At 41.4% G+C, this 12,814-nt stretch overlaps 1 protein-coding gene across 1 annotated transcript in view; it reads right to left on the bottom strand.

Moving 5' to 3' along the window:
- The window catches only part of arid1ab (AT rich interactive domain 1Ab (SWI-like)), a 65,365-nt gene that overhangs the window by 34,935 nt on the left and 17,616 nt on the right, over window positions 1–12,814 (bottom strand). The window contains exon 2 of the mRNA XM_042507038.1: window positions 5,341–5,562. Coding sequence (XP_042362972.1) covers window positions 5,341–5,562 — 222 coding nt within the window. The remainder of the gene's footprint in view (window positions 1–5,340; window positions 5,563–12,814) is intronic.

The raw sequence follows: 12,814 nt of genomic DNA, 5'->3' as shown, positions 1-12,814 counted from the left end.
CAACACGGTAACAGAATCTTTGAGGCGAGGAATACGCTACAGTGAGAGAGTCTTCATCAGCGCTGCCTAGTTTTACTGTTTGATGTCAGTTTTATTGGCCTGTTTTTACTGTGAAGGAAGCAGCATGGCGCCCACCTCCTATTCACAAACTCTCATCATACAGGTAAACAGGGTACTAAAATATGTTTCTGAAAAAAAAATCATTTTAGGTGAGAAATAGGCATAAATTGATCTATCAGCAGTGCCTAGTTTTACTGTAAATTGGATTTCTCTCCAAGTTTGAGAAAGAAAAAAGAAAGAGAGAGGCAAGTCTTCACTTTCACTTTTACACTTTTTCTGTCCATGGTGCGAAAATTTTTATCCAGCAGTTTCACAGTGGGGGGATGAGGGATATCTAAGCACTGGTTAGATGGAGGGAAGTTTACCACAGTTCATCTACACATGCTACCCACATAGTTTAGATAGAAAGCTGGTTGAAAATCAGCAAAGTATCCCTTTAACAACAGCTCACCTTAAAAAGAGAAAGAACAGATATGTGAGCAAATATTACCCGGCAGAGTTGAACTGCCTGTGAACATAAACAGCTTTCTTCTGTTTTACTACAGGTTTACCATTCTGAGTCCCTCTGTGGAATATCAATCACCACCTGAATACAGTCTGTGCACTGACAGGAGCCCCTCTAAAGCAGTAAAAATACATAAAAATAACCCAATATCCAAAGTCACCTCTTTGATATTTTTACCATTCATTCTCAGCGGAGTAATCAGAGCATCTCTTCATCTTACTCACAGATTAAAAAGGAAAGACAACCGTTGTGTGCGTCTGCAAGAGAGAAGAGTGTGTTCCTCGCTATAAACTGATCAGTCAGAGCGCACAAGAAAAACCATCTAAGTGTTGGAATTCAGCCGCGGATCGCTTTAAATTACAGCTGGGGAAATAAAAATTGAGTTTTGACTTCATCTCCTTGAACTTCAATATGAGGCTTTTCATATTCTACCCGATCCTGAGCGCAGAAAGCCTTTCAATACAGCGATTTCGTTTCATTACCCTCAAGGAGCATGGAAAGGAGAAAGCGCTGACCTTGTGAGGAAACACAGTAATAAAAAAAAAAAAAAAAAGAAGAGGAGGGAAAAAAAGCCACGTGTTGTTTTGGGAGGGTTCTCAGCTACTCAAGAATTCAAAGGGAATAAGAGATAGTAGAGTCGCCACACATTTAAAACAACGTGAAGTGGCTGTATTGTATCGGTCTGACAAAGGGAGGGAAGCCGTTTTCTTCTCTGCAGGGCACTTATCGAGTCCACGGTCAGACACCAGGCAGGCCAGTATGAGATAATCACACCACACAATGGGCACAAGACCACAGACAGCGGACGTGGAAGAAAAGGCTTCACTCTACGGGATTCCCTGCATGCATTTGTCTGTTAAGACGGACTGCCTGGCTGAGAGGGTTCAAGAAGGGTCTTATTCCTAGTTATGAGTAAGTAGCTTCGGCAAACTGGATGTTTGCTGTTTTCAATTGGACCGCGCAGTCAGAAAGTGCTGCCCACTGTGCCCGTGCACACAGCCTCGATGTTCCCCAACTTTTGCTCTCGAGCATGAAAATAAACCAGACAGGGAAAAATTGCTCTCTTTGAATCTGTTCCTCTAAGAGTTTTTACTTGTTTTTTTTTTTAGTTCCAGGTACAAAAGATATTACATTTTGCGTTTGTTGGGCTCTCCAATAACGCTGATGTTTGGATCAACTATAATCAATAGGGGAATGAATTTTTGGGAATCCTACAATTTGATTCCATTTTGACACTTGGTGTCATGATTTGATTCAGAATCAATCATCCATTCAAACATTGATCATACACTAAGAAATAGAAAAGGGGTGCCCTCTTTTCAGGCTCTTACACCACTGAAATGAAATATGAAACATAGCTGGTGAGAACAAAATACTCCACTCTTGTCATGCAGAGCTAATTATTAAGTTATGACATTTTGGAAGGCTACGAGATAACTCTGGCATGTGTGCGCTGTACAACGTCCAGGTGCTGCACTGTGCTCTTGCCACTGAGTTACAATTTATTCACATACTAAACTCAATATTTTGCATTTGAGAATTTATCCTGAATCACGTTGGGTAAGAATCAAGATTTTCTGCGAAACGACTTTTTTTCCTCCCACCCCTATTGACCAAGTTTGTACAGAGTGCTGCAGGAATGAGTCCTAAAACCTGGAGATGAGTTAGCATTTCAGCACTCCTCCATTCCTCATTTTGAAGTCTATGTTTTTTTGTTTTTAACATGTTTTTGTTTGAAGCCAGATTTTCAGAGAATCTCCTTCTGTGATATAAAACTGAAGCTGTTATGTGACTTAAAAAAGTTGCCTGAAGAGGCAACGTTACGTCATGTGACCACAGTGTAGTTTGTTTATTGTCTAATGTTAGAGTTTTACTTCTGGTGATTGATTTTGTGTTTCAAAAATCCTAAATGAGGTGTTCATTTGTGAAGATGACCTGAAAAGACGTGGAAGTATCATTAACATTTGTTTACCACAGAGCTTATTCTCTGCAAGTATCCAAAATCCAACGGAAAAATCCCACAGGCTTCTTGACGACGGAACCAGGGCGACGTTAACTTCCGGAGCGGTCTACAAAAAACGTCATCCCTGCAGCACTCTTGTCCAGTCTAAAACAGACCTTTTGCTACCCCACTTCAATAAACAGTGTGTCATCTATGGTACTTTCCTGTGTCTCCGCTACAGACACAGTAAAGGAACAGTTGGGCAATTTGTTCCCTTAAAGTCAGATGGAAAGATTCATACCTCTCTCATATCAGTCTGCTGAATATGAAACTACAACAACTAGCTGGTTAGCTTAGCTTATCATTATCTCCTTTGTTTGATCCATTTAAAAAAATGTGTGGTTTTATGGAGGGTAATATGCAGGGCTATTTCTTGGCCAGGAGCAACACAGTTGGACAGAACAAGGTTGGTCGTTTCCCCCTCTCGCTGGTCTTTGTGCTACACTAACCTAACCATCTCCTAGCTCCTTTATCCCACCAAAACAGCTGAGGTTTTTAGTACAAGTTAACAGTAGCGAGCAGCATGGAGGCCATTGACAATGTTACATGGTTACTTCTTTTCATCTATTACTTATTCAGCCTCTCTGTAAAGTTCGGTGCTAACTTACTTGAAACAATGTTTGATCACTGCTTGGACCAAGACAGAATTAGTTGTAGCATGTCATTGCAAAAGGAGCGACAACTGGTCATCTACCAGGTCGTCATGATTCAGAGCTGGAGCCAACACTGCAGATTCATTTTTCCCAAGAATGAATGTCTATTGCAAGACAAAAGCCAGTTGTTAATGGGTGTTAGTTGGTTTTGAGTCCAATGGGAAAGGGACTTCACTGAACCGACAGATATGAGAGTATTATCAATTTTCTCATCTGACTCTTTGCAAGAAAGGAAAAAGCCTATTTCCCAAAATGTTTTAAAAATGCTCTAAGCACAACTACATTCATCAGCTCCACCTTCAGCTAAAAGCATAGTGTGCCTTTAAAGATTCATTCGACCCTATGTTTTCAGCATGAGCTAATAAAACCTCAACATATCCAGATCATGACTACTCACTATGAATAAGTAACTGGCTTTAAATGCCTGTAAACTTCCCCACCGCTGAGGTCAGATGAGTTCCCTCCATTAAGTCACTTTATCTACTGTATGCCACCGTTTGCACCATTCCTTTAGTCACAGACCAAATAAACGCTCTACTGCCTCAATTAACAGGAAAGTAAAAACACTTATTAACTTGTGGTCCAGACTTCAAACCATGCTCTGCATCATGACTAAGTACCACACATGCTCAAATTGGCTCTGTTCATTCCTCAGGCTAAAGGTCTTTCATTTTTATTAACTTATTTGTTTCACCAGAGTTTTTTTAAACTAAAGACAGAGATGTGGTTTGAGTCTGGTGTTGCAATCCTCTGCCCATCATTTCCTCAGCCTAACCAACAGCACCACAGGTCACAGGCCAATATTCCTTACTGAAGTGGGGAGGACAAATACCTAAAACTGTTTTCAATATGATGCCTTCCCAACTCCACAATTGTTGAGTTGGGAGTTGAGTTCAAATTCTCATTACACAGTGCTCTGATTATAAAAGCACTGTCTTATATATCGATTCTATTTAAGATAAGAAATAAATGTGTTAATGTTATATCAACAGTAGAGTTTGGTCAGTTTCTGGTTTTACAGGTTTGGTGTGCGAGTTAAACCGGTTTGCTTCTATGCAAACCAGTTAAACCTGCATTTGTCATCATGGCTGTCATCTGGCTAATTAAAAGGCAGCCAAAATCAGCAACTTGTGCTTACGGTACTAAATCCAACTTGCATTGCATTAGTAATAAGTAATATTCCAACTATGTCTGTTTAGAAAGGAGTAACGAAACCACTCGTGTGCATGGCAACAGCAATTTCAGCAAATAAAAAAAAAGGGACGAGAGGCATACATTGTGTTTCTTTACGAGAAAGATAGTGTGTTTTTTGTGGTGACAAGATGAGACATGGCAAAGTGAAGTCTCTCAAGAAAACTCAAACTGCACCAATATGGCATCATTTTGGATTTGAAACTGATGAAAGAGGTGTCCTGACTGGCTGAAGGCGACATGATGTGCTGTTTCAAGCTGAATTTTTACCCGATGCCCTATTTTTATGTATTCCTGTCGCTCGCTTTGAAAGCGTTGCAATGGACGAAGAATGGCTGATTCATGACGTTGAACTAAGCAATTTCACAATAAAAACAGAAAATTAGCAGCTGACTGAAGTAAGATCACCAAGGAGCATTTACTTATTGGTTTACAGTAAGCTAAGTGACCATCACTAATAAAAAGCTTAGCTTCTTGCTGTTTGTTATTTTGTATGTCATTTCCAGCAAATATTACATTATAAAACCCATGTTTTCTGTTTATAAAGTTCAACATAGAAAAATAACAATAAGGTCATACACTCGACTTTAAATTACCTCGAACAGCACACAGCTGACACTTAAGTGGTTTGTTTACGTGAGGAAACAAGGCAAATTTTTAATGGTTTTCAGTTATACAAAGAGGTACGATGTTGCGCAATGTTATGTGATAGTCTAAAACCTGTTTGCTGTGGAGTAAAGTACGACACCTGGTAGCTCTTAATATCAAAGTCTTTACATTGGCCTAACCCTAATCAACAGTCCATCTTTTTCAAAAGTTTTTCAGATTTGGCTGAAAGTTCTAATAAACAGACTGGAGAAAGTTACACTGAAATCACAAAGAAGACTTTCCACCACATAGAAATGTAAGTTGTGATAACATTTACTGACCTGCTGACTGTACTGAATGCCGCCCATAGCGCCAGGTGTTCGGTTCTGCATCCCCATAGGATACCTCTGAGGGCCTGGAGGTCCATAGCCCTGCCCTGGGTAAGAGCCCCCCTGCTGGGGTCCAGGCCCTGTGGGAGGCCCTTGCTGCTGCTGGGAGTAGGGGTTCGGTCCTCCATATGGCTGGCTGCGCATCTTCCCTACCTGGTCCATTGGGCTTGGAGGCTGCAGGACACAGAGAAAATTTGGTAATGTCTCAATGAGCTAAAAAGAGTAGATGGGGTGGCAATTTTGGCTTTATAACTATATGAAAAAGGTTTGATTTTCTTGTCTGTCACTGGTTTTGGGGTTGATGGATATGGTTTGTCTATTGCTCGTGTCAGGCTGTGCAGTCACACACCCTAACAAGCTCTATAATGATGCAACCCAAAAAGTATCATTCAGAATCCAGTGATGTGACAGGAAAACATGAGAAAGCTAGAGTTATTTCGGGACCTTTTTAGTGGCTTTTCTTGAAAAAAACATTACTCAGCAATGAACGCAAATGATGACTCTACCGTTTCAATGTGTCTTGCGCGCATCATCTTATAAACCGGTCACAGTATAATCAAGCAAATATAGAACAAAAAGCAGAAGGGGGAGGGAAAAAAACAGTAGTGGATTTACTTTCCTACTAGAAAGGGAAAAAATTGGCCATGAATGAATGAATGAGCCCACTATATCCGCCAGGAGTGTTTCCCTGCCCAGGAGATCATTGTGCCAGTGGGTGGATACTGTTACAGCGGAGACGTTGGGGAGGGTTTCTATGAAAATAAGCTTAAGGAAGTGGAAGTGTCTGCGGTGACTGGAGCTGGCCCACCCCTCAGCCGGAGACGCATAAGGACGGGAGGCCGGGGTTGGTGGTGGGGGCTGACCTTGGCCAGCTTGGACGCGGGGAGATCCACATGGCCCGGGCAGGCGATGCTAAAGGCCAGACGGACTTTCTGGCTGGAGAGTCGGGGAGGGAAAGCAGAGGAAGAGAAGGGGAGGGTGTGTGTGTGTGTGTGTGTAAATGAGGCGGCCTCGCCTGTCAACAGCTGGAGCCAAGGTCATAAAGTGTCTGATGCTGTGTGTGTACATAAGAGATGAGCTTGGTGGAATCCCCTCAAACACAATACACACCCTCCAGGGTAACAAAAAATAAATATAATTAAAATATGGAATTCCACTGAACCAAAATGAACTGGTCATTCCCTGGAAATCCAACAAAAAAAAAATGGAGCCAGAGCCTGTCAGATTGTCTGCCTGGTTGGCACGATCGGATGCCATCAACTCATCACACCGCTGGCAGCCCGTGTGTTCCCATCAAACCCACCGCAGCGGCGTCTGGAAGTACGGGCCACAATGGGGGCTTTGAAGTAGCAACACCTCCTGGCCTGCTGACCTCGGGCAGCAGACACAAAGCTTTCATTGCTTCCCACGGTTATTAATCTGTGTGTGTGTTTTTTTCCTCCCCCAAAAACCTCTTTTCCTTGGTTAAGGGAGACAACCACCAGGGCTATTTATAGCCAGCGAGACGGAGAGGGCAGTCTGCCGAAAATGTAACAGGTCCCAGCTGCACTGCTGTTTGAACCTGGGCCAGGCCTTGCTCTTCCTGGGCTTTAATAAAGCAGCAGGCTTTGGCACTCTATGAATGACAGTGCTGCAAAGAGAGAGAGGAGGTCGGGTGGGGGGTGGCTCAGCAGGAGAGTGGTGTGTGTGTGTGAGAATATGTATGTGTGTGTGTGTGTGTGTGTGTTTGGGGGGCCTGTAGGTGTTGGTGGTGGTGCTGGGTGGGGGATCAACAGGCTGTCAGGGCGGTCAACCAACATTATCCAAGATAACATATTCCACTCCAGGTTTTCCCTGTAGCCTCCCCCAGGCCACACTCTCCTGAGCTCCTCCAGGTTCAGGAGTATGTGTATGTGTTATGTTGTGTGTTATGTTGTGTGTGTGTGTGTGTGTGTGGAGGGAAGGAGGGAAAGAGACAGAGGGGGGTGTTACTACGTTCCCAAGGGTCATTACCGACCGCACCTTGGGGGGGGGGGAGAGGTAACAGGCCCCGGTAGGCACTCTCATGTGACCTCTAATGCACTTTTAACCCCAGTCTGCAAGGAAGGACACCACCCCCACCTGACATCACACCATGACTGGAGTCCGCACAACACACACTCAGCTGAAAGATGATGACAGATGAAGCACAAGCCACCTTGTTGCCACTTTTCAATACATTTGAGACAGTTGTATTTGTCCAATTATGGCAAACAACAAAGAAAAGTCCCCACATTCCCACAAACAAAAGCAGGAGCAAATCTTTTCTCTGGATAGAAATATGCTATAGCTCTTTCCTAATGAGCTGCTTAAGCAGTTAGATAGAGCCTCCTGTGTCATCCATAAAGTGTGCCGTCGAGGCCCGAATCACCCGCTAACGTCCTCCAATCCACATGAAAAATGACTGGTATGCTAACAAAGTACAGAACAGCAACACTAAAGGTAAAATCTATTTCTCATTTGGACAAAAATCTCCCAGCGATGACCAGGCCATAAAACAATCAACCTTTTTCCTCGCCAATTTCGGTCGATATTTCGCCGACGGTGAGAATATTTCTACACTGGCCTGCAGTGCCCGCTTTTCCATTAAGGATCCTGACAGCTCAGGCGTCAGCCCAGCGGGGAGAGAGGTGGAAAGTACAGCTCGACTACAATCAGGGTTTCCAGCTCCCCGAGCCACGTGGAGAATCAGTGCTGACGCTCCCAAAACAACCCACTCTTCTCTCTCATGTCTCACTCAAACCACTCATAAGACGCAGATAGCAGTGGTGATCCGATGGGAAAAAAAGTCAATTTACACACTGCTATTCAAATTAATACAACTCTTTTGTATGGGTTACCAGCTCCTAGACGGATATTTACAGTTCATGGATAACAGCAAATACTAAATTACCAACATGTGCACAATAAATAGGTACAACTTCTGTAATAACATTCATAGCATGTCAGGATGGTTTTAAAAGTATGTGGTCTGCAACCCAGTAAAAATCTGTAGAATCCACGATGCTAAACCTAGTGCTGGGCAACTGAACATAAATGATCTTAATTTCATTTTTCTAAATAGAAATATAACCAATTTTCAAAAAAATGTTCAATATAATTATATTAGGGCGGACCCCAATGCCTCGTCATGGTAATCAATTTCAAGAATCAGTACTCGAATACTTCAAATTTAGGCCTGCCTAAATGGTGGATGAAATTGCAAGGAAGTGTAAAGTGCCCGGCACAAATGAGGCTAGTGTTCCTTGCCTTTTCATCGACCAACGCTTTCAGCATTAAATAAGCTGTCAGACTAGGACACAAATGAGAGGGATTGAGCGTGGTTAACAGCAGCTGGCAACTGTAGTGAAGCACTTGATTTGCATCCAGTGATATTGCCCGACCTGCAGCGTTCTGAGTTATTAACAAATAACAGAAACAATGCTTGAAATACTCTTCCCTTTCTCTATCACCCTATATCACACACAAATGCGCAGCAGCCCTTAAGCTGGTTGATTACTCGATTAGCAAATGTAATTGATCACCCCACAATAAAAATTCGCCACATAACAATACCATTACCATCAAAAAAAAAGGTCAGCCTAATGGGTCTGTTTCATTACATTGAAATTATATAGCATGTATAAATAAAAGTAAACATAACAAGCATACAAATTTTAATACATTTCTTGTCGATTAACATGAAATTCTGCCACAGTCACATTTCCATCAGCAATGGTGGCTGTAAGAAGACTTAACTTCATGTCATCAAATGTCTTTTGTTAATGTTTTGATTGAGAAACAGCAGAACTTACAAACTGAGTGTTTAAAAATTTGTACAGAGATACTAACCACAGTTGTGATTTTCATTTCTTCACCTTCAACTGAAACACTTACAAAAGCTCTTAAACCGTTGGTACAGAGGGGTTACTATACTGCTGAACAGAAATGTAATTGCGTATGTATTTCATTTTATTTTTTGACACTATTTTGATTGTAATTGAATCAACCTCAGATTTATGTAAAGTCTGGCTATAAGGCACATGTTTGTCATGTGGTAATAATAAAGAATACATTGGTTTATAATCTAAATCACAAAGTACTGTCTGCTTTGTTAAACTTTCACTGAGGGGCAAAGATAAGCGTATAAACATAAAGGAAATAATAATTTGACATTTATCATGATAATTATCTATATCAACTGATATGAAAATTGTTAGCGTGAAAATGTTAATTTCCATATCCCTCAGCTCTTGTTAAACCTGCTCCAGAGGTCTTGTTTTTTCACTCCTTGACCTCCTTCGATCATGTAAACACATCTGTGTGCTGCAGGCTGGGATGGAGCTGTGGCCAGTCTCGTTCTCAGGCCTTCATTGATCTGTTTACCAGCGTTTTAAATTGTTCACATCTGACACACCGTTACGCATCCTCCAAGATCCCAAAGAGCTTTGGCTGAGGCGTTTGTGAGTGTGCACGCTTTAAACAACCTCTGCTGCATCTTGTGTATAGAGGTCAGGGACTGCTATAGAAAGCTCTGTTCCTCTTTTTCTTAGTGATAGAATGAGAGGCTCTTTAGGAGTGTGACGCCAAAACTAAAGCACACTGGTGCTGTTGAGTAAAGACCTTGAGCGTCTGAGTTCATTTTCCCACGTTCTTCCACAAGTCTGAGCTTGCAGTATAATCATCACCGATAAAATTTGATTAAAAAGTAGAATTCTTTTATATGTATATATAAGGTACAAGGCTGGGAAAATATTAAAACCTCAATATTCAACATTAAATAAAGAGATTCAGTTAGTTTTCCTACTTTAGTTAAACCTTCAAAATGGTCAAACTTTGTTAGTGGAAATCAGTGGTGATTTCTGGTGTAACAGAGGAAAATGTCAGGGGCTGGCGGTGGTGAGGGCAAGATAGACACAGTGGAAAGACGATAAGGCATGCAACAGTAGAGCACAGTCAAAGTCTGGGTCCTTGTGCTTTTAAACACAAATAACAACAATCAAGGTCTGACATGGAGACCTGCCAACTGCCACAGGCTGGAAAAACTTAGCTCATTTCAGTTACTTCACTTCAGTTACAATTAAAGGTTTAAATTTAGAATTACAGTCTATTGATTAATCAATTTAATTTCACATTTGATTAAATTCTTAATGACAGATTAATCGATCATCGATTGATAGTTATCACCCTTAGTTCTGTGTGTAAAATTTAAGGGATTAAGTGGCATGTAGCAGTGAGGACTGCAGATTTTAACCTGCTGAAACTTCCCCCAGTTAAAAAAATTCTTCCGTGCTTACTTTTTTTACCAGGTTTTTACCAGGAGCCAAATTATCCACAGAGGTGTCTTCCTCTCCAAAACAATTACAACTGTTATTTAAATTGGTAGAAACACTGAATAAAGCAGTTTCACAGTACAAATTCAGTGTTTATCCACCACTATTCAGCTTGCCGCAGATACTTTTCTGATTCAGATGTTTAGGAGATTTTTACCAGGACCCCAATTATCCACAGAGGTCTCTTTTTCTCCAAACACATTGCATTATATTAAAAAACTGAATAAAGCTGTTTCACAATAAAAACAACACTGCTTAATGTGGACGGGCTGCTAATTACAGTGGCTGACGTGTAAATGCCAAAACACAAATGGCCTTATCTAGAGCCAGTGTATGATTTGTACATTCTGGGCTACTGTAGAAACATGGCGATGCAACATGATGGACTTTGTGGATAAGGACCTACTCCCTGTTTAGATATAAACGGCTCATTTTAAGCTACGGAAAACACAAAGATTCTTTTTTTCAGGTAACTATACACTAAAGAAAAAAAAATACTTGTATTTAACGTCCGCCAGCATATCCCCAAAAATCCCACACTGGACCTTTAACAGATGAAAGTCCAGTTGGTCTGACAAAAAAGACGAGCAATCGGTTTATTTTAAAAGCTTTTTCGGTAGTTACAATCATTCCAACACTATTTATTGTGTTAGTATATTAAACAAAAGAAGCTAGCAAGTACCTGAATTTTTCATCCTAATCATGTAAATCGCAACTCACTATTTAATTAGCGGACCTTTTTTCCATTGCATATGGGAAAAAAAAACATATGAGTACTTTTTGCCCTCAGTATTATTCAGCCCTAGATCAAAATCTAAATACTTCCAGAATATTACTTCTTTTTTTCATGTTTATATTATAAAATGCATGTGACTAACAACAGTCTGTAGTTATGATGTGTAGGGAGATTCCCTGACGGATGAAGATCAAAAGGCACGTGAAAAAAAACATTTGCAACAACCCACTCGTCTGTTTCTACAACGGTCTCGGCTGAAAGGCTGATGTTTGTTTCAAAAGGTCAATGGTATATTATTTTCATAGATATGAAATAGAAAAAAAAAAAACATTCAAGTTCCGAGATGTTGGAATCAAATAATGTGACATGAGCCAATATTTTTTTCTTATTTTCACCATTTGTGAAAGTAAAGCAAAATATTTGCATGAATCAAATTATAAATTTAAAAATCAATATGAGTACTCCTAAAAAATTAAAATTGTGACACAGATTTCAGATGTAAATTTCTAAAACTTTCTTTAAGACCAAGGACGGCACTTTAAACACACTAATCAGCGTTTACTAAATACCTCTCATGGGAATCACTTCAGGGATAAATAACCTTTTGTTACCAGATTTTTACTAAATATATGCTGATATGTCGTTCCCTACTCAACACAGATTATAGGTTTAGGACTAACTTTCCATGTGCAGCAACAAGTCTCGAACATGCCCACCGGATGGCATCTCAACCAACAGCACTGTCTCTTTTTTTCTGCTCAGTCATCTCATCAATGTCTGGAGGAAATTCTTCCCCTCCCTTTTTTTCTCTTCCATAAAAAATAAATAAATAACCACAATTAGCACGTGGCTAATCTGCATAGAGGAACGCCAGAGCACTCTTGGCAGAAGAGGTTGCACTGAGTATATTGTGTCATGACTGGGCTGCTGGTGGATATTGCAACTATTCAAAAACTGTGTGTGTGTGTGTGTGTGTGTGTGTGTGTGTGTGTGAGAGAAATGGGGATAATAGGGATTTGTAAGGGGTTGGGGAGGGTGACTGGGGGGGGGGGGTTCTGGAGCAGTGCCTGAGAGCGGAGCTGGAGTCTACGGGGCCGAGCGGAGCAGATGGACCAGGGAGGGGTGGGGGGCCAGGGAGGGGGGCAGACGATAAACAACTGCTGCTAATTTAATCCGCCACACGGCCACATGGCCTCGGCTCAGCGCACACACCATTGTTCTGCGTTAAAGCCCCACGACACGCAACACACCAGCACGAACACACGCCGGCTAAGGCCGCCCTCGTATGGTGGCGGAGACGCACACATCACATGTCAGAGAAGGGACAGGATATCCAGACACTTTACCACCGACGTCAATT

Source organism: Plectropomus leopardus, chromosome 18 (genome assembly GCF_008729295.1).
Source record: "Plectropomus leopardus isolate mb chromosome 18, YSFRI_Pleo_2.0, whole genome shotgun sequence".
Lineage (NCBI taxonomy): Eukaryota > Metazoa > Chordata > Actinopteri > Perciformes > Serranidae > Plectropomus > Plectropomus leopardus.
Note: the sequence above shows the minus strand (reverse complement) of the source record. Positions and strands in the feature narration are given on the sequence as shown.